The following is a 23,012-nucleotide window of genomic DNA, read 5'->3' on the forward strand; positions in this document are numbered from 1 at the left end:
AGAGTCATTGGAACAAAGTGGGTGTTTCGTAACAAGCAAGATGATCAAGGTGTTGTTGTGAGGAACAAGGCAAGACTAGTTGCAAAGGGGTTCTCTCAAGTTGAAGGTTTGGATTTTGGAGAGACCTTTGCACCGGTTGCAAGATTAGAAGCCATCCGTATCCTTCTTGCATATGCATCACATCATGAAATGAAACTATATCAAATGGATGTGAAAAGTGCATTTTTAAATGGCTTTATTAATGAACTAGTCTATGTTGATCAACCTCCTGGGTTTGAAGACCCTAGATATCCTAATCATGTTTATAGGTTGTCTAAGGCACTATATAGGCTTAAGCAAGCCCCAAGAGCTTGGTATGAGCGCCTTCGGGACTTCCTCATTGACAAGGGCTTCACCATTAGGAAGGTCGACACCATACTATTCACCAAGAAGCTTGATGGGCATATCTTCATTTGTCAAGTATATGTTGATGATATCATCTTTGGATCATCAAATGAAGACTCATGCAAAGAATTTGGTGAATTGATGTCGAAGGAGTTCGAGATGTCCATGATTGGTGAGCTTACATTCTTTCTTGGTTTTCAAGTCAAGCAAATGAAAGAAGGCATCTTCATCTCTCAAGAGAAATACACAAAAGATCTTCTCAAGAGATTCAAGATGGATAAATGTAAGCCAATCAAGACACCAATGCCTACTAATGGACATCTCGACCTAGATGAGGGAGGTAACCCGGTTGATCAAACTCTCTACCGTTCTATGATTGGTAGCTTGTTATATTTAACCGCATCTAGGCCCGACATCATGTTTAGTGTGTGTATGTGTGCTAGATTTCAAGCTAATCCTAAGGAAACACATTTAATTGCCGTAAAAAGAATCCTTAGGTACCTTAAGCACACACCAAGCATTGGCCTTTGGTATCCCAAAGGAGCTATATTTGAATTAGTCGGCTATTCCGATTCGGATTATGCCGGTTGCAAAGTTGATAGAAAGAGCACATCCGGAGGGTGCCATTTGCTTGGTAGATCACTTGTGTCTTGGTCCTCCAAGAAACAAAATAGTGTGGCTTTGTCCACCGCCGAAGCGGAATACATTGCCGCGGGTGCTTGTTGTGCACAAATTTTATACATGAAACAAACTTTGCTAGACTATGGTGTAGTTCTAGAAAAGGTACCTCTTTTGTGCGACAATGAAAGTGCGGTAAAACTTGTAAATAATCTGGTTCAACACTCTCGCACCAAGCACATAGATATCCGCCATCACTTTTTAAGAGATCATGTTGCTAAAAATGATATATCACTAGAAGTTGTAAGAACCGAAGATCAATTAGCGGATATCTTCACTAAACCGCTAGATGAGGCTACATTTTGTAGATTGTGGAATGAGCTCAATGTACTTGACTTTAGCAACTTCACTAGAAATTGAGCTTGTGTTGTCCCTTGCATTCATTGTAATATACAACATTTTTAATTTTTGGCAATGCATATAGGGCTTGTCTAACATGGTTAAGATAACCGCCAAAAAGCATGTGAAGAAGCTTAACCTTGGATCAAACTTGACAAGCAACTAGATTTACTTACAAGTATTGCATATGCATGGATATTGTTTTTGTCATTTTGTTCCATTTGCCCTCTTATTGCCTATTTTCTTAAAAAGAATTATAGCCTAAGGCAAAATATTTTGAAAAATATGAGGGCTTGAGAGAGGTCACTCACATCAGTCCCAATTGGTGTTTATTTGGATCTTATTCAAGTTGGGATGTGATTGGGAACAGGCAACGCGAAGGAACATTGAAGATTTGCTGGAAAAGGGTGACCGGACGCTGCACCGGACTCTGCAGTCCAGCATCCGGTCAGTTCATAGGAGGTCAACTGCAGCTGAAGGAGTGACCAGACGCTGCGTTTGTGCGTCCGGTCAGGAAGGGATCCAGTGTCTGGTCGATCTACATGGCCTTCATGGCAACTGACCGGACCCTGCCTGTGTCCGGTCATGGACCACCGGACGCGTCCGGTCGTGATTCCAGAGGAATTGGACCTCTCTGGAAACGACCGGACGCTGGGTGGTAGCGTCCGGTCGCTACCATCGAAGCGAACGGTCAGTGGATCTCGTGCGGTTTTAGGACTCTTTTTTGGTTTCCTTTCTTGTCGCGTTGGGGGACCTATTTAATCGCAAGCCGTACCCGTGTTGATCTATTCCGCCACCGCCTAGTCCGCCATTCAGCTCCACACATCGCCGTCAGCTAGCCATGACTGCCCGCGCCGAGCACCTCTCGCCACCGCAGCCACGCGCCTCCCGCGACCGAGCGCCGCCACAGCCGAGCCCGTGTGCCCGGTGCCACCAGCCAGCGAGCCAGCCTCACCGTGCCACCACGCTCTGCCTATCGCGTAACCCTAGCTCACCGCCGCAAGCTGTTCCCCGGGCTCCTAGGAATCTCTCGCGTGCCTCCATAGCCGCCTTGCCAGCATCTCCGAGCCAAGTCCCAGTGCTCACGCCGCCGGTAGTGCAGTCCACGTCCAGCGTCGGTAAGGCCCTACCTGTGCCCTAGCATTCTCTTCGCTTGATCCAGATCATTTTCAATGCATTGACCTAAATCATCTAGGGCCATCGATTCATCGAAGTGCTTCGCAAACCCTAACCCTAGCCGGTTCCGAGGTTTCCCCCGCGTGACACGTCTCTTCTTCTCTCGGATCGCCGGTTCGTCAGGTAGCATGCCTGTCGCTTCAATTTCGTACCTACATTGCTTGCTTCCTAGGGTTTTCGCATCTATTAGATATATTGTATTTATTTGTATATCCATCTATTCCATCGTGCAGCGAGTCGGTGCCGTTGAGGTTCTTATGGCAGTTGTCAGTTAACTCGAAGCCAAGCTTGCGAGTACGGATCGAGGCCAACCCTCGGGAGTGTTAATTTGACAGTTGATCTTCGTTAGCGGTGGTTCATCTTCTTGTCAGATCAGATGGCTCGCACCAAGAACGTTGGTGGTGGTCCAGGAGATGACAATCGGAGACCCCCGCCTCGCTTGCCCGTAGGAACCAAAGGCAAGGCAACGAAGCAGGTTACATCTAAGAAGCGCAAGTACCCCGACGCAGAGACAGCGAGAGTAGCAGCAGTCGCTGAGGCCATAGAGCGTGCCGAGAGAGGCGGCGCTCGCAGTGGTGTTGTCATTGTAGATCCGCAGCTCACACTAGCACAGAGGGCAGCAGTTGAGGAGGCTGAGCATCGTCATGGTGGTCCACCTAGGACTATCATGATGGTAGGACGTTGACTGGCTATTGAGGAGCCTCGACCTCAGGGGGAGTCCCAGCAGGAGCCACAGCAGCAGCCCCCACCAGTAGAGCCTCAGCCAGCTTAGGAGACTCAGGAAGGCTAGCAGGCCGAGGAGACCGAGCAGGCACCCCAGCTACGCCGCTCTGGTCGTACCAGTGCTACAGTTCCACCGAGGCCAGCTACACAGCGTAGGGGTTCACGCCCACCGCCTAGACCACAGGGTCCGCCTCTAGTGGTACATCTTGACTTGAGGGCCACCACGACCAGGTAGGTTCGGTAGCTGAGGTTTGTTGAGTTTGAGGTGTGGTTCCCTCCGAGGAGAGATGAGAGAGCAGCAGAGGGTTTCTATACACCGCTCTAGGAGGATTTCTATAATGCTTATCTCAACAGTGGGGCAGTGTTCAGATCTCAGCGGGTATGCAGTATAGAGTCTATTGTGGCAGCAGTCGGAGAGCATATTTGCCCCTACTTATCATATTTGCCGGGGCTGACAGATCTGATTGGTTAGACTAGACTGTATGTACCATCTTGGGTTCGGCAGTTTTATGCTTCACTCTACGTTGACCTGCAGCATAACTTCATACACTTTGCATTCAACGGCAGAGACTACAGGTTGATGAGTTTTAGAGCCAGGGAGATACTGAGGCTACAGGATCAGCCTGTCAGATTGCATGAGGTATGTTATGGATAGCAGGAGCCTCCTAGGCGTCCTCATGGAGGGATGGTGCCCCCTACAGATCTTGTGCGCCATTGCTTCAAGGAGCCCTTTGGTGAGGGGTCAAGGAGGAACCCCAGTGACCTTACTCCTACAGCTTGTGTGCTAGAGGCTATCATCAGGAGGACACTACTTCCTAGGTTGAGATACAGAGAGGGTCTGACTCGCCTATAGCTCTGGCTCCTCAATGCCCTGATGCAGCAGATCGTGTTCAACATTTGGGACCTCCTTCTATCAGAGATGGAGGATACTATAGCTGAGGGCTTCAAGGGTCATAGGCAGCTCCCATATGCATATTGGATCACTTTCCTTATGCTTAAGGCTATGCAGGTTAGGACCCCTGAGATGGTTGCAGAGTACAAGGGTGCCACCACTGAGTTTCCAGCTTATAACATGGCACAGAGGATCAGGCACAGCACACCACAGGCACCCACTCAGCCTAGCCATCGTCCAGATGTTCCAGAGTCAGCAGCTCAGCAGGACAAGATTATCAGAGGCATAGCCGCTACTGAGGAGGAGCAGCTTGAGGCACAGCAGGAGGTGACAGAGTCTAGTGACAGTTCGGATGACGACTATCTGCCGATTCCTCATATGCCTCCACACAGACACGATGCAGAGGCTGGCACTTCTAGCTCAGCTCCACCTGCACCGCAGATGGACCCCGCTTTGATTGCTATTCTTGAGCGGATGCAGCAGGATCAGGCATGACAGGCTCAGGAGATGGCTGTCAACTTCGCACAGTTTCAGGCTCGTAAGGACAAGTTCCAGCGGCAGCAGCAGATCCTCCAGCAGCAGCAGCAGGTGCATCAGCAACAGTTACTCATGCAGCAGCAGCTTATGGGATTTATGCAGCATGTAGTAACAGCACTTGGGGCCCCATAGCCATAGCCTTCGCCCCAGCTTGCTCAGCCTGCCACCACTACGATGACTCCAGCAGTACAGCCCAGTGGGCTTCAGAGTCAGGGACAGCCTCCAGCTTCGTTTGCTTCCCCACAGTTCAGGTGTCCTAGTGGTTGTCCTCACCAGTAGTAGCCCCGTAGTTCACACCATATCATACGGGCTTCTCACCGGATCAGTCATCCTCGCTATTTGTGCCTGACACATTAGTCTCCAAGAGTCTTGGAGCATCCTTCAGCGAGTTGACCGGCATGCCTACACCGCCACATATGCATACCGCCGGTCCTTCTACAGCAGCCCCTATCGCCGTGACTACTTAGAGGCTTCCTTCGTCTGTCGCCTCTTCAGATCCTACGATAGACGTACCAGTAGCATCACAGGCCACACCTACCCCAGCTCAGACCCAGACCACTTCAGAGATGCTTCCAGCCACAGAGGGTCAGTCAGTACAGAGCTCAGGGTCAGATGATGATGGCGCCCAGTTTCATCTTGCTCACGAACTTCAGCGCCCGGCTCGTTCGCTGCAGCCCCACCGACCGACCCTTAGGTTTTGGTGTTTGACGCCAAAGGGGGAGAGGGTTCGAGTATGTAGACTCAGGGGGAGCGACGTTTAGGGGGAGCTAGTTATCTAGTATTAGCTTATTATATATATTTGGAGTTTTATTTGTGTGATACACTATTACGTTTATGCATTCGTGTGTTTACCTTCATGCATACTATTATATCTATATGATAGTGATATCTACGTGATTGTGATATATGACATGTGTGCTCTCTACTTTACATTATTTATATGTCATATCACTTGTGTTATGCTCATTTGTCTTTGCTTCCGCGTTTATACTCCGATGCAAATGAGCCTTATTACTTGTACTCATGCTTATTTCATATCTTTTGAGTACATCGTGTTGGCTTGGGTCATATAAGCTTGCCTAACTCTTTTGTTCTTATCAACAAAAGCTTATATGAACCAAGCCTGTTAAAAACCTTACTCTTTCACATACTCGAGGTGGTATTGTCATCAATCACCAAAAAGGGGGGAGATTGAAAGCATCTAGGCCCCTTATTGGGTTTCGGTGATTAATGACAATACAAGATTACTATGACTAACGTGTGTTTTGCAGAGGCAATTAAGTTAGGTCATGGTAATGGAGATTGATTGGGCAATCGAGGTGGTCATGCCCCTACGATGGAAATCGTTTCGGTTTTCAAAGGATGGACGACAAGGTTAAGGATGACTAGTTCTAAGTGTCGATTGGAGTTGGAGTGACACTTAGAGTAGTTTAGGACTTTATTTTTCCTTTGGCCATACTATTAAGGGGGGTATGGACGGGTAGCTTGACCTAGTTGAGTCTAGTGAGTTAGGTGTGGTGCACACTTGTTAAAACTAGCACTAGGTAGTTCCACAACAGCCCTATGATCCTATGGAGCAAACTTCATTCACATATGTTCGAGAGTTGGAAGTGAATAGAGGGTCAAATGCTGACCGAACGCTGGCTCCGGTGCGACCAGACGTTGGCCGTAGGGTCCGGTCAGTTCATTTGATCAAGTGACTGCGTTCGGTGCGACCGGACGCTGGAGAGGTCAAGTGACCGGACGCTAAGAGGCAGCGTCTGGTCGACTCCAGTAAGGTTCTAGAAAAGGGAATCTACGACCGGACCCTGGGGGTTCAGCGTCCGGTCGAGTAGAGTAAGGTTCCAGTGAGGGTTTAATGCGATCGGACGTGTCCGGTCAGTGGTGATCGGACCCTGCCAGCGTCCGGTCAACACATTATCACTGAAATACGGGTGAACTGACCGGAGCGTCCGGTCACCCCGTAGAAGCTCATAACGGTTCGTTTTTCATGCTGCCTTATAAATAGAAGCTCCACTCGTGTGTGGAGTCACTTTTGCTCATTCCAACAGCTGAGAAACACGTTTATGAGTGCCAAGAAGAGCAAGGTCCTAGTGAGGTGATTGAGATTCGTGAATCCAAGAGAGTAGCCTCATTAGTGAATCAAGAGTAGCAAAGTGTGCATCCATCTTCTCATTAGGCTTCGTGTGGTCAAGTGAGAGTTTTTGCTTGTTACTCTTGGTGATCGCCATCACCTAGACGGCTTGGTGGTGATTGGGAGCTTGGTGATCACCCGGCGGAGCTTGTGGGTGACCCAACTCAAGTTGTGAGAGGCTTTGAGTGATTCGCCGTGACGGAGTGTCGAAGAATCAACCCGTAGAGAGTACTTGATCCTTGCGCGGATCAAGGGGGAGCTACACCCTTGCGCGGGTGCTCCAACGAGGACTAGTGGGGAGTGGCGACTCTCCGATACCTCGGCAAAACATCGCCGCGTTCTTCTCTCTCTATTTACTTTGAGCATTTACTTTGAGCAATTCAATACTTGTCTTTACATTTATAGAATTGTCATGCTAGAGTAAGTTTGGAACATAGGTTGCAAGTCCGTTGTGCGTTAGTTTAATAGAAACACTTTTCTAGACACAAGTGGTCAATTGGGCTAACCATATGATTTAATTATTGCAAGAAAATTTAGAATTAGCTCAATTCACCCCCCTCTTGGGTATCTTGATCCTTTCAGTCTCCTTGTCTCAAGTTCACAGTTAATCGATTTGAATCAATCAGTAAGTAATCCACCCTCAGTATTACACCTGGATGAATTCTAAGAGTCTAACACCACCAATTCAGACATTGCTTGGATGTACATATATTTGTCTCAATATATATGTGTTGAAATGAATTAGAGTGGAATTAAATTAGATTCCATATATATATAGATTAAAGTGGATACATGCACGTCTAAACAAGGCACCAAAATGTTAAGGTGCGTGCTAAACCCAGCACCCAGCCCGCCGTGGAACCCAGCACCGTTCCCGTATAGCCAATGCACGCCTCGATGGGCATGGAAAACACGTTTGGCTCTTTTTCCTATCCCAAAGAGGAAGATCCAAGCTGCGTATCCAGCATTAGCACCGGCGGGTCCAACAAACCACAGCTTATTCTTACAAGGCATGCTAATTAGCTGTGGTAGGGAGCACGTGGGCCCGCGCTGTCCACCACGTCGGATTTCGAGAGGATTTTCTAATTAATTATATTATTGTGGCGAGCTAATCAACAAAAAGAACACGTTTACATGCATCCGATCTGCCACTGCCATGTGGCATCCTATATTCCCATGAATCCAAGACCAAGGCAAAAGGAAAAAAAGGCACCGCTCGGTGCGGTTGGTAGGATTTAGGCCTCGTTTGGTTCCGCCGAATGGGCGCCGGCAGGAACACTGTTGCGGCACTGTGTTGTTTTGTTTTTATTTAATAATAATTGTTTAATTGTTGATTAATTAGGCTCAAAACGTTCGTCTCGCAAAGTACAACCAAACTGTGCAATTAGTTTTTGATTTCGTCAACATTTAGTACTCCATGTATGTACCACAAGTTTAATGTGACGGGGAATCTTCTTTTTGCATAGTACCAAATTCTAAAAATTTGGGGAACTAAACAACCCCTTAGCAAAATGCACCGAGCATGTTTTAAATGGACACAGATGTTGCATGTACTAGTTCGAAAATTGTGCCCTCTGCAGCTTCAAGTAAGCTGAATTGGAGTTGTAGTACTGTAAGGGCCGTTTAATATGGCATCGGATTCTTCTATAAATGTTTTGGATATAAGCAGTCTGCTCGTTTCGTCGTAAACGATTATGGATTATTTACTGCTGACTAGTTTGGTGCGAGAGAAAAATATTGTTTCAGTTTATAATCCACAATCGTATACGAGCAAACGAACAGACTGAAGATTTTCTTGAAAAACATTTCAGATGATAAATCAGAATCATTTTTACCACATTTGGATGGAAGAAACATTTGACGCTGTTTCGTGTTTTGAGTAGAAACATTTTGTTGCTATACCGTCTGGCTCACTCTTCAACCTGTTCGTTTGGTCGTATTTGACTTATAAGCCATGACTTATCAGTCAACGAACAATATTTTTCTCTCACATCAAACCAGTCAATAGTACTTTCAGCCATAGCTTATCAGCCAAACAAGCCCAAACGAACATGGCGCTTACATTCTAAAAAAGGTTCATTTGGCCGATAAGTCATGGCTGAAAGTATTGCCGGTTGTTTTGTTGTGAAAGAATAATAATAATATTCGCTCGCTAAAAAATACGAATTATAAGTCAAGCGAACATGACGATAGTCAGTTGCGAGTAGTACAGCTCTTTTGGGTTCTCACATAACCTTAGGGGGTGTTTGGTTTCCTGGACTAAATTTTAGTCCATGTCACATCGGACGTTCGGATGCTATTTAGGAGAACTAAATATGAGTTAATTATAAAATTAATTACACAGATGGGGACTAATTTACGAGACGAATTTATTAAGCCTAATTAATCCGCCATTATCACATATTTACTGTAGCACAACATTGTCAAATCATGGACTAATTAGGCTTAAAATTTTCGTCTCGCAAATTAGCCACAATCTGTGCAATTAGTTATTTTTTTCGTCTATATTTAATACTTCATGCATGTGTCCAAACATTCGATGGGACAGGGACTAAAATTTTCCTGTAGGAACCCAACACCCCCTTACATTCTTAAAAAGTTTCAATATTCCCGGTGGAAATTGTTGCTGAGTCGATCATCGTCAATGGTCCTCGCTCTCCATGCTGGCTCACGGCACCAGAAGGGGGAGTCCAAGTTAATTTTCCATGGGGTCCCTATCACCTCCGTCCATTTGCTTGTAGCATCCCCGATTATCTTACGCTGGTGATATCCTCTGCTGGTGGTTTCGCACAGTGGTTTGTCGACACATGCCCTCCCCGGCCACCACATATTTCTATCCCGTGTCGCCGGTGTCCGGCTACTCTCCACCCGATCGGATCGGACGGCTGCTTAGTTTAAGCCGGCGTCATCGCTCCGACCGGTCGGCTAGCTAATTAACCAAACCAAGCCAAAGCATTGCAGCTAAGCTAGTGCGGCGGGCCGGCCGACGGGACAAGCACAGCCGCGCGCGCGTCTCGTCAGCCCCGATGGCCCCTCTGCCGGCCGCGCCGGCCGCGAGTCCCATCGCCCGTCCGACTTGGCGGACAGCGCGGGCCCACGTGCTCCCTACCGGCTCGGGCAGTGACGCCCGCGTGGGCCACGCGCTGCCGGGGCGGGCAGCCCCTCGACGTGCGCATGCATGGCGCCGCGACGGAGGACGCGGCCCCTGACCGCGCCAAGACCCCGAGCGCTATATATACCCGGCCCCTGCAACGGCAACGGCATCCGCATCCTTCCCTCACAAGTTCTGCAAGCCACGAGACAGAGAGACTTGCAAGCAAGCCGGCAAGGAACGGCAACAACAACAATAAGAGCCCCCCTGCCGAGGTAGTCAGGCAAAGAGACCCGGCCTCGTCCAGTTTCAGTTTGAGTTTCCCTTCCGATCCTCCGATCCATGGCTCCGACGGCGACGGCAGCGGCGGTGGGGAGGGTGACGGCGCTGGGGGTGGCGGCGTGCGAGCGCGACGTGGAGAAGCTGGAGTTCATCGAGGAGATGACCAAGAACTTCGACGCCGAGCAGGTGCGCGTGCTCGCGGAGATCCTGGCCCGGAACAACGGCGCCGAGTACCTCCGCCGGCACGGCATGGAGGGGCGCACGGACCGCCAGGCGTTCAAGGCGCGCGTGCCCGTGGTCACGTACGAGGACCTCCGCCCGGAGATCGACCGCATCGCCAACGGCGACCGCTCCAACATCATCTCCTCCCACCCCATCACCGAGTTCCTCACTAGGTATGTAGCTATAGGTTGTTTAATTTTAATCGGTTTCGGTCAATGGTGCAATCAATGGTGAATTGATGTCTGGCTTATTCAAATGTGCGCGTGCAGCTCGGGGACGTCGGCGGGGGAGAGGAAGCTAATGCCGACGATCGAGGACGAGCTCAACAGGCGGCAGATGCTCTACAGCCTTCTCATGCCCGTCATGAACTTGTGGGTGAACGACAAATCTCTTCTCCTCCGACCTTCCTGTTATGCCTTAATTTGTCTTCGTTATGGTCCGCCGTCATGGATATATATGCTTTCGATTCAATTTGCCTGTTTTGACCCGGCCAAGGCGATAGCGGTCGAGCGATCAAGCTAACCGTTTTCGGCTGCAATCGGCCAAGTTGATGAGCTGGTGCACTATATATGTTTTTAGGGCTTAAGATAATCTCCGAGTTTACTAAATTGACCTAACTGAAAATGGTGTTCCGTTATACATATCTTTCTATAGGTCTCACCAGTCCATTAATTAGCGTAACCTTTTCTTTTCAAAGATGAACGTACGGTTCATGCCATTTACATAAAGAAAGGTAGTGAATATATATATATATATATATATATATATATATATATATATATATATATATATATATATATATATATATATATATATATATATATGGTTCATGCTGTTTCAGAAAATTAAGCAAAAACTGCAAAAATTAATGGTACAAATGCTGGAAACGAATTGAAGTGATGGGCGAGTCATGCGTTCGTAGCCTTTGTCCTGCCGGGCCTGGCCGGGTTAGGCTAAGCGACCCGGCAACTTGGTGGAGGCGTGGCTAATCATTTTAGACTGAGCCTAAAATAATGCGAGTTTGTGTCTTAGACGCCAGAGATGCCTTGGGCGTTTCTCTACTTTTTAGGCGCCAAGATTCCTTTTCTTATTTGTGGCATCGTCCAACTCTCTACTGCCTTCCTAAAATAAACTCCTGGGCAGCTCAAAGTCCATTGCATACGTAACCGGGAAGTTGGAGTGTGTTAATTCTTGGAAACAACGCGACAAATGCAGTGCCTTCCCACGCTGAAATATATTCTCAGTGGAAGATTTGGAGCCAATCAACATGCACAAGCACACGTATGTAGGTACACGGACACACGCTGGATAAAGTTTGTTAACTGTACTCAGGGCCGGTACTGAGATTTTTTTTTAGACCTAGAACGAAACTAAAACTTTGGGCCTTTTATATATTTATATAAACACATAATACTACTACTAGTACTATTTATTGATAGTATATATACACACATATACGAAATGTAGTTATCTAAATGCAAAGATATTCATATAAAATATTTTATACATATATTAAGTTACCTCAAAATTTTCTATTCAGTTAAGAAACTTATGAAGAGCCCTCTTTGTGATTGTATAAAATCATCTACTCACCTTTTCTTCTTTCTTTTACTTCCTTGATCGATAACATGGTACTATTCAAATTTAGAATAACAATTAGTTAAAGATTAAACAATTATATAAAGAGAAAAATCACTATTAGGGATTGTAGTCACAGGGATTCATACCTGGTTGCTGTCGCCCTTGCCCAATACGGTAAGAGATCACGAGCGGAGGCTTGTCGTCGGCAATTTTCCACTGCAGCAAAAGCAAGGAAAAGATTTTTATTCTTTGACGGTCACATCAGGCAAGGATTACATGAACAGATGCACATCGGTGTGTGGTGGAGCGGTGATGCACCTAGTTGCAGAGTAGGCCTAAGGGTGCATAGATCCAGGCCTAGACCTACATGATAAGGCAACAGGCAGCAGTTGCCGCCAATGCTGACTCGCAGTAGAAGACGAAGCGTATAGTCACGAGGACCGATGAGAAGAGCTGCACCCTACCGTCCTGCGTACGTATGGGCTGAGATACGCATCATACGCTGAATAGTACTTAACTACCTAGGGAGGGGCCTATCGGGTCTTTGGGCCTGGGATGGCTGCCCCTCTCGCCCCGCCCCAGGGCCGGGCCTGACTGTACTCGCCACTTATACAACATGGCCTAGCCGAAAAGAGCGACGAGACTATATATATCCGTTAATTCACACTACCTAGCTCTCTACTAGGTTAGCTCTACTACGAATGAAACCAACAAGTATCTACTATTATCAATTAAAAAACAATTATTGATTGTACAGTAGCAAAGCATTGTTCTCATGGAGGTAGCACAAATGAATCATGCATGTTCATCAATCAGGTACGTGCCTGGGCTGGACAAGGGGAAGGGTCTCTACTTCCTGTTCATCAAGTCGGAGACGAAGACGCCCGGCGGGCTCCCCGCGCGCCCCGTGCTGACCAGCTACTACAAGAGCGACCACTTCAAGCACCGCCCCTACGACCCCTACAACGTGTACACCAGCCCCACCGCCGCCATCCTCTGCACCGACTCCTTCCAGTCCATGTACTCGCAGATGCTGTGCGGCCTGGTGGCGCGCACCGAGGTGCTCCGCGTCGGCGCCGTCTTCGCGTCCGGCCTGCTCCGGGCCATCCGCTTCCTGCAGCTCCACTGGAAGGAGCTCGCGCACGACCTCCGCACGGGCACCCTGAGCGCCAGGGTCGTGGAGCCGTCCATCCGGGAGGCCGTGGGCGAGGTGCTGACGAAGCCGGACGCCGACCTGGCGGACTTCGTGGAGGCCGAGTGCGGCAAGGACAGCTGGGAGGGCATCATCACCCGGGTGTGGCCCAACACCAAGTACCTGGACGTGATCGTGACGGGCGCCATGGCGCAGTACATCCCGACGCTCAAGTACTACAGCGGTGGTCTGCCCATGGCGTGCACCATGTACGCGTCGTCCGAGTGCTACTTCGGCCTGAACCTCCGCCCCATGTGCGACCCGTCGGAGGTGTCCTACACCATCATGCCCAACATGGGCTACTTCGAGCTGCTGCCGCACGACCCGGCGGACGCGAACGCGAAGCCGGTGTCGGCCAGGGACGACCCGCCGCCGCGGCTGGTGGACCTGGCGGACGCCGAGGTGGGCAAGGAGTACGAGCTGGTGATCACCACCTACGCGGGGCTCTGCCGCTACCGCGTCGGCGACATCCTGCACGTGACGGGCTTCCACAACGCGGCGCCGCAGTTTCGGTTCGTGCGCCGCAAGAACGTGCTCCTCAGCATCGACTCCGACAAGACGGACGAGGCGGAGCTGCAGGCGGCCGTGGAGCGCGCGTCGCGGCTGCTGGCGCCCTACGACGCGGGCATCGTGGAGTACACATCCCAGGCGGACGCCACCACCATCCCGGGCCACTACGTGGTGTACTGGGAGCTGATGGTGCGGGAGGGCGGGGCGTCGCCCGAGCCCGCCGTCTTCGAGCGCTGCTGCCTGGAGATGGAGGAGGCGCTGAACGCGGTGTACAGGCAGGGCCGGAACGGGGACGCCATCGGCCCGCTGGAGATCCGGGTGGTGCGCGGCGGCACGTTCGAGGAGGTGATGGACTACGCCATCTCGCGCGGGGCGTCCATCAACCAGTACAAGGCGCCGAGGTGCGTGTCGTTCGGGCCCATCATCGAGCTGCTCAACTCCAGGGTGGTGTCCAAGCACTTCAGCCCGGCCTGCCCCACGTACAGCCCGCACAAGAAGTGATCCACAGGCCGGAGGAGCCTGGGGTTGGATTCGGTGGATCGGATCCCCCACATCTCACGGCCCAGACTGAGCTACAGTTCTGCTAGTAGTACTACTTGCTCCTGCCAGCTGCTGCCTGGCTCTGTGGTTACTCCACTGCTAGTACTAGTTACATATACTTGTGCGTGATGTCATTTATTGTGTGGAAATGACGAGTGTTTGTACTTGTAAGACGGTATCACGGTAACGTCATTCTTGGCCCAATATCATAACTGGCCTTCTCGATACCTGCTTATGTTATGTTTGCATGTCTCTATGTTTTATGCTTTTTTTACGGGAGCGAACGAAACTGCTAGGCGTGACAGTTTGACACCATTCTGACATAGTGTGCCGACAAAAAAAGATGTGTTGAGTGTTGAAACCGTTGAATATTATATGGGTTTAGGTCCATATTTTATTTAATAAATCAATTAATTCTAGGTCTATATTAAATGATATGGTACAATATAGTTTTAGTCCCATATGGAATTTCGACTGATGGTTGACTCAACTTAAATATGCTACACACTTGTACACTTACAGAGAAATGAAAGAGGCCAAAGGCATGCCACACACGCGCGTCGTCGCCGAGCCGAAGCGATGCGTGACGTGTCATGCACGAGCACGGGTGGGGGGTGGTTTTGCCACTTGGGCTGGCTAAGGAAGAGGAAAGGGTACATGCGCTAATGTGAAGGAGTTACTTACAGGTCAGTTACGGGCCAGTTACCATCCATTACGGTGGTGATTACTCGTAATCACTTCGACTCTTCGTCTCCCTGATTTCTCTGGCATTAGCTTCCCTTCCATCTCCTTTGCGGGTCAGTTACCATCCACTACGATGGTGATTACTCGTAATCGCTTTGACTCTTCATCTCCCTAATTTCTCTGGCATTACCTTCCCTCCTATCTCCGTTATGGGTTAGTTACCATCCACTACGGTGGTGATTACTTGTAATCACTTCGACTCTTCGTCTCCCTGATTTCTCTGGTATTACCTTCCCTCTCATCTCCCTGTTGCCTCACGTGCCATACCAATCCATCCTCCAGTTGAGTTGTATTCGAGTACTCCCCGTCCCATCCTCTGCGCGCACAGAGCTTTGGGAGAGCGGGCCTCCGGAACCGCCGTTCGCATCGGACACCTGCTAGGGTGTGTGCAAGTGATCAGGTTTTTGGGAGCGTCTCCACGACTGCTCACCATCTACATCGGAAACGTCTTCATCTCCTTCCAGGTTTCTTCCTCGGATCGGCTGTCTCGTTAATTTCCCGTGGACATTCGAGGGACGGCACTATGTACATCTTCCTGCAAAGTCTGTGGTCCGCGACTTCGAGCAACTCACCATGAGTGGGTCTAGAGCCACTAGTGCCTTGAGCATGGGTCTCTCCGTAGGGTACATCTCTATTCTCAAATTGATTAAGTTCAATCTCTTTTCCGCCATGATCAGTATAATGTTCATCAACATATTTGCTGCTAATCTGAGTAGTAGTAAAATCACACACGTGCACATATTTGCCATCACAAATTTGTTATTATTTTTCTAGATTAATTTTAACATGAAATTGTCGAAATTCATAACAATCCAAAAACCTGAAATTAGGCAATTTTCTGTTAGTGGTTTTGCTGTTGCTTTGAAGCCAAATGATTTTGATGGAACAAATTACAACACATGGCGTGCTAAGATGGTGTTGTGGCTTACTGCTTTGAACTACCATCATGCCGCATAGGGGAAACCTGGACAATTTATTCTTGAGGAAAAGTTCAAGTTAGTCGATAATCTGTTTCGAGGCGCCATGATTAGTGCACTTCATAGCAAGTATGAGGACAGCTACCTTCGTTACACGTCAGACAAGGAACTATAGGATGCACTTGATGCTAACTTTGGTGTTTCTTACGCCAGTAGCGAGCTATACCTCATGGAGCAGTTATTGACTATAAGATGGTTGACAACCATTCTATGGTTGAACAAACTCATGAGATACAAGCACTAGCTAAGGAACTCGAACAGTTTCCATGTGTGTTGCCCGATAAGTTTGTGGCCGGCGGTATAATAGCTAAGCTGCACCTTCTTAGAGGGATTTTGCTACCTCTCTAAAACACAAGAGACAAGAGTTTAGCGTGGCTGAGCTTATTGGTTCTCTTGATGTTGAGGAGAGGGTGAGAGCAAAAGACACGCGTGGGAAAGATGTTGAATCTTCTAGTGCCAATATGGTGTATAAGAAAAATTCAAATGCATGTCGTAATAAGAAGAAGAAGAACAAGCAAGAGAACTACTTGAAGCCTAAACAAACAACTACTTTTAAGAAGAAAAAGAACAACACAAATGGTGGTTGCTTTGTGTCGGGGACCGAATACTGGGTACCCAAATAGGAGGAACTAATAACCATCAAACATTGATGCTTCCGAACAGGCAAGAACGCAACTACACCTCTTGTCCAATGAACCGAGGGTTAAACTCTATCTCGTCCGACCCCTGAAGGTTGGCTCCGCCTCGCCCAACAACTAGGGGCAGACTCCACCTCGTCCAACCCCCGAAGGTTGGCTCCACCTCGCTCAATGTTTGGGGGAAACTCTGTCTCGTCCGTCCCCCGAAGGTTGGCTCTGCCTCGCCCAACGTCTGGGGGCAGACTTCGCCTCGCACGATGTCTGGGGGCTGGCTCCGCCTCGCCCGACATCTGGGGGTAGATTCCGGTCGTCCGACCCTCGAAGGGTGGCTCCGCCTCACCCGACTATAACACCCCAGGTGGTTGGCTTCCATATTTGCACTTGCATTTCATGAACATGAGCATCATTCATCCATTCATGAGCCTATATTGCATGAAACATGTTTTCGAAACATTGCAACATATTGTTATATTTCATGTGTGTTGTTTTATGAAATGAATAGTGTGCAACACCCAAGTGCAACATGTGCAACTCACTTTAGTGAAACATGGTTAGTTAGTACTATGCAAGAAAATCATGAAACATGTGAAACATCACTATGAAACAAAGGTAACATTTCATTGGTTTTTCCTTGTTTCAGTACTTGCAATGCTTGATTTTTGTGTGACCAATGTGTGGTGTGGCTAATAATCCTCTTAAGTAACTTAGTTATACTTAGAATGTCATTTGGAACATTGTTCATGTTGACCATGTTGTCTAATTATGATTTCAAATAGTGGTTTGACTTGTTTTGACCCCTGAACTCTTTTGTTTGACTGTTTAAAAAGTACAACTTAGAGTGTTTGCATGTCTGAGCAACCTAAAGCAAAGTTGTAGAAACTTTTATAAGGAACAAACTTTGTTTAGAATCCAAGTCATGAAAATGTGCACAACATGCTCAAAAAGGGCCCACAAGTTAGTGTTGAGGGTTGATTCAACACTTAGAAAATTTTCTAAGTCTGGATTGCAATTTCAGTTTGATTGAGCTAACTTTGGCTTGATATAACTCGTGATCCTTTGAGAATTAGCTGATGATTTCTAAAACATTGTTGTAGCCCTATCATAGCTCTACAACTTTCATGTATATTGTTTTCACTAATTCTTCACGGTTTAGGAACTGTGTAGCGTTGAACAGCGCCTGTCAGTCGGCTCACTTGTAACTGAATCGAAGTTTTAGATACGCTACAGTGATGACCGGCAGCAGAACCTTACCGCCGCGTGGACGCCATGTGCCCGGCTAGTCCTGACCGCGCTACGCGCTGGTCGGCGTGAAAAGGAGTGTGCCTGCTGCCCCTCTGCTCGCCTGCACGCACTCTGCCTCCCACTCGCTCTCTCTCTCCCAACGCCACTGCCCGTCATTGCTACCGAGCGAGCTCCGCCGTCGCCTAGCTCACTCGCCGCCGTGAAATCGACGCCTCCAGCTAGCCCAAAGCTCCATCGTGTCCTCCTCTACCTCGTCGCCCTTCTAGCCAAGCCAGCCAAACCGTAGGTGAGGGCCATTGGCTATTTTTTCGACGCCATCGCCATGGCCATACCTCGTCGGAGCTGAGCTCACCATGACCAACCACCACCAGAGTCCTCTCGTCCTCCCTTTTCTTCTTGGTTAGCCCCGTGGTGACCTTGTGAAGCTCATACCGAGCTCGGAAGAGGCATTGGGGGCTCGCCGTCGTCCGTACCCCGCACCAGAGCTCCGCCGTGCCACCTTGGCCGACGACGAGCTACCTCCGGTTAGCTCTAGGTCTTGCCGGTAGCATCATTCGACGTGGCTCATCACGTAGATCATGTAGGTGCCCTCGGTGTCGCCGGAGAAGCCGCCGTCGGCGAGCTTCACCGTTGCCGCGCCGTCGCAAGCCGCCTCCCCTGTTCTGTCTCACTGACATGCGGGCCCTACTGACGTGTGGACCCGCGTGCCAGTGACTGTTTATTCAAAAGCTAGTTCAAATTTATAGATTTGAATGCTGTTTTGTGAATTTTGTATCTCCAAATTGGTAGATCCAAATGGAGTGATTTCAATTTTGTTAGGATCATTGGGAAGTCTAGTATTTAGGAAAAATATGACATGAACACTGGAAGTGGAAATTTTGGATGAATTAAATAGGAACTTGAAATGTGTTTCTAAATGCATGCAAACTTGTTTAAATTATATCTTGAGTTTCTGTGCTCCAAAAATTATGAAATTTTGTGGGTACGCTATTCTTGCTTAGTAGAAGGTCTGGTAAAAATTTGAGAGTCATTGCATGTATGGTTTTTGAGTTATAGATTTTCCTTTTATCATTGATTGATACTTGTGTGAATTTTTGTAAATTATCTAGAAATCCTATGACCATGAAATTTGGTGGGGAGTATCCTAGTACCTAAAGGATGCTAGTAAAAATATAAAATCTATTGCTTAACACTTTTCACTAAGGTTTCCTAATTATGTCATTTTAAGCCATTATGCCTTATCATTTTTGTGTAGGATGATATACTTGCTCAAATGGTGTGAAATTTTTATAGTGGTCTACTTGGAGCATGTAGTACCTACTATAAGTTTTGTAGATTTAATGGTGTAGTTTTCATATATGTTTACCATTTCCCCTAATTAATTAAATAAATTAAGAAAGGTATTAAAAGAAATGGTTTGGTGAGGAACACCTTACTTTCTGGTGTTTTTGTGATATGTGTAATGAGTGATTAAAATTAGTTTTGTCCAACTATGTGTTTGCAACATAAGTTAATAATTATTTCGCTTGCATTATGTCTTTCGGGTCAGTTCTGGGGGCTTTACAAAGTTCCCCATGATACTTTGGTTTGCTGTGAATGTGGTGAATACAAAAGTTGTAGATAACTTATGTATCTAGCTCCTGTAAAAATTTGGTGGCATTTGGTCTAGTAGTTTAGGAGTTACAGTCGTTTAAATTTGGCTCACAGCTTTGCCTGCTCTCTGTCTTGTGAAGACATATTTCTGTTGATTAAAGAATTCAACCTGGTAAAGGTTGGAATCATGCTTTGAGGTCTGAAAATCAATTGTAGAAAATTTCTTAAGTTTTCCAAATTGTCTTGTTGCATGTCATTTGGATTTCTAAATCTCCAGTTATGACCAGTTTACTGTACTGCTATATAGTTCCTATTTTGCTGAAATACAAATGCTTGTGTGTATGCTTTGCTGCAATGTTCTTGTTGATTGTTTAGGGGCTAGCCTAACTTGAGAACATGCTTAAGTGCAGGTGCTAGGTCCTTAACTGAAGATGAGCAATTATACATTAGGTTGTATAAATTTGGTAAGTTAAAGTGATTTGAATAGAGCTTAAGTTGGAATATGCGGACTGCAGTGAGCATGTGCATTCCTCGAGCATCCCTGACTTCGTTCATGTGCATCCATGATATTTATCTTGCGCATTCATGCAATAGGTGTGCCGGAAGGAGTGGCGCTGCTAGAGTTCGAGGGAGCCAACCAGGAGGAGGAGCCCGAGGTGCAGGAAATCGACGAAGCAGCCACCGAGGAGGAGTTGCCCGAGTGCTCTGACCACCGTCCTTCCTCTTTCCTAAAAGGCAAGCCCCAGAGCATATTAAGCCTCCCATGTTTTTACAAATACATTGAGTATCTTTTATTCGTTGATGATGCATTAAGTATAGGAATTGGTTGAAACCAATTGTTGCATTATATATCCATCCTTGTCTAGATATCGCACTGGAATCCTATTTAAGTTCAGGAACGGGTTAAATGCTTAGCCATGCTTAGTGCAGTAGAAGTCAGGTGATTTCCTATCACCTGCGAGCTTTAGGGTGAGGTGGATCATGGTTGGCTATATTTGCTATCGTGGAAAAGAACCATGTTAATAATGAATTAAGACCGGGTGGAGTCTTGTGTAGGTTTGGACATAGTGACTCCGTTTGAGTCGTTTAAGGACCGATACGTTGTACGTCCTTATGTCATGTTGAACGCAGCCTAACACTTAGCTAGCCGGATAAGTTGTTCCGACCGTGAAGCCTAGTAGCTCGACTTAGGCCGGGGACACGAGCAGTGGCGTGCATTCTAGAGGTAGTAAGGATGTGCAGAGAGCCATTGGCATAAGTCCAAGGCGGGTTAGAGTCCCAAACAACCATGGCAGAGTGGTTCTCTGAGAATGTCGATCTGTTCGGACTCGTGACTCCTGAATCATACCAAAGGTGACTCATTGCGACCCTGATGGGGGAAGCAGGGTTTGTATTTAGGAATACCCCTCTAGCTAGATAGGAATCGATTTGAATCACTGTCTCTCCCGGATAGTGAGAACTTGACTGAGCAGCGGCAACATAGATTCAATTAATTTAACGAGATGGTTAATTGGATGATGATGATAATGTTGTCACGATTTATACCTAATATGGTTATTAATGTTTGCATCTTAATCAAATGATTGCTTAGTACATGTGCTAATATAGATGACCGGTTAATGGCTAAAAGTCACTGCTAGTTCAGGTTAAGAGTTGATCATGATTACTTATGCTTTTCCGCAAAAAGAAAGTGTCAGCCAGATCCACTAAATTAAGCTATGCATAATCCTTGGTGTCATTTGTTTTGGTTTACGACGGGTAAGTCTAGTTGAGTACATTCTCATACTCAGGGTTTATTCCCTCTTGTTGCAGATGACCTTCTATATCAGGGATTCTGTAAGTATTGTCTCCACCCGGTGGGTGACGAAGACTAGGTCATGGGCATAATCTCTATTTCTCTTATCTGAATGCTTTTGCGGGTTGTGATCAGCGAACCAGTATTTGTATTTGAACTCGGGTGTGTAAGTCAAACTATTTGCTTCCACGTACTTTACAACACTTGTTTTGTAATAACGATGACTCTGAGGTGATGTAATCTATTTGCAAACCGTCTGTGAAATGTTGTAACGTACAATATGTTATGTTGAATTACTGTGATCTTGGTTGTATGCAAGTTGGTTTGAAATCCTTCGAGGTTTTAGTTGACTATCGGGTTTATATGGGCTCAAGTGCGAGAATTTGATTGTTTCGATGATTGTTTTTGTACTTGTGCTCTTATAAATTGGTCGGTTCCATGACAGCTGGCATCAGAGCTAGATTCAACACTAAACATGTCATACGGGTATTTAAAACAAAAGCTTTTGTTGTGAAAACGGTTTTCCAACTTATAATTATATATAAGTGTTCAAAATTAAAAATTTTATGGTGTACTGGTGATCACATCCCTTGTAGCCCACTTAAGGACTTCTAGGTGGTTTATATATAATCACTAACTTGGGGGAAATTGATTGTTTCCATTTTGTCGTCCTTGCGGCGTGATATTGCATGGGTGCCATTCGCTTGAATGGTAATGTATGGATCAATTGCCTCTACGCTAAGTGTGAGTTGTGAGAGCATGACCGTCCAACCGTCGGTCTAGGGGAGAGTTAGTTGTGGTTACTGGAGTATCTACATGTTGCATACATGTAAATCTGAAGGTACTTAATTGTGGGTACATCTGTCGGGTAGTTTGGATACCAAAGTATATATATCTGGGGATATATATATGGAGAGTATCTTAGTTACTACTTTTGTTATTAGCATTATATCTTGTTGGGTTGGGCTACAATCAAGTTTTCTGCAGGTACGCTAACAACGCACCGTGTAGAATGACTAGTTACCGCTAATTGAGAGAACGTATGTATGCCACCGTATATTTCGCTAAAACTTAACTTTTCTTAGGTTTGTGAGGACGTACGGAACGAGCATGCATCATATTCACTCATGACATTCATATTGCATTACACCCTCCCTTATAATTGCTTATCCCAAGTATTAAGTTCAATCTCTTAGCAAAATAATCCTCTCACGTGAGTTACATCCCTTTTTGATATAGATGGCCGCGCCCGTGTTTCCTACTGGTAGCAACACCTTTTTGGACCAGTTCGGTACTCCCACCTTGCTCTGGAGGGTGCTCAGTTCAGTTGGGTACCTAGAGGCACCCCGCTACACGTGGAGGCAGGCGGTACCATTGGGAGATGTACCATGGTACGTCGTGACCTTTATAGTGCCGCAGAACCCCACGAGACCGTTGTGTCATGGGTGGAGCATTGAGACTGATGGGCAAAGCTCGTGGGAAGCCGCTCAAGTTGCTACCCTTGATGTGCTGATGGATATAGCACATAGCTTCGGGGATGAGTTAGTGGGTGGACCAGCTTCATCCATTCCCTAAGTGGCTCCTACTGAGGCTGAGTGGACTCAGGACATTGGCCAGGCCTTGGTTCGAGGCTGTGGCGAACGTGTGCAGAGCGACAATGCTAGAATAAGTGCTATGATGGCTGTCTTGAAGATTTGTCGAGTCAGGCAAGACACCCTTTCTAGTGTGCTAGATGAAGCTGG

The 23,012-nt window shown here is 47.2% G+C and overlaps 1 protein-coding gene across 1 annotated transcript; it reads left to right on the forward strand.

The window, feature by feature from the left end:
* The first annotated feature begins 10,147 nt into the window (after positions 1–10,147).
* LOC136453305 (probable indole-3-acetic acid-amido synthetase GH3.2) lies at positions 10,148–14,508 on the forward strand. The gene is made up of 3 exons (XM_066453880.1): positions 10,148–10,631; positions 10,728–10,829; positions 12,856–14,508. The coding sequence occupies exons 1-3, from the start codon at positions 10,297–10,299 to the stop codon at positions 14,240–14,242; spliced, it is 1,824 nt and encodes a 607-aa protein (XP_066309977.1). The 5' UTR covers positions 10,148–10,296; the 3' UTR covers positions 14,243–14,508.
* Positions 14,509–23,012: the final 8,504 nt, after the last annotated feature.

The sequence above is a fragment of the Miscanthus floridulus genome, chromosome 5 (genome assembly GCF_019320115.1).
Source record: "Miscanthus floridulus cultivar M001 chromosome 5, ASM1932011v1, whole genome shotgun sequence".
Classification (NCBI taxonomy): Eukaryota; Viridiplantae; Streptophyta; class Magnoliopsida; order Poales; family Poaceae; genus Miscanthus; species Miscanthus floridulus.

Bases quoted from the DNA above. Each gene is read 5' to 3' on its own strand.
- LOC136453305 (XM_066453880.1), top strand. From the start codon at position 10,297: ATGGCTCCGACGGCGACGGCAGCGGCGGTGGGGAGGGTGACGGCGCTG. The intron at 10,632-10,727 runs GTATGTAGCTAT...GTGCGCGTGCAG, and splicing joins ATCACCGAGTTCCTCACTAG to CTCGGGGACGTCGGCGGGGG. The intron at 10,830-12,855 runs GTGGGTGAACGA...TTCATCAATCAG, and splicing joins CTCATGCCCGTCATGAACTT to GTACGTGCCTGGGCTGGACA.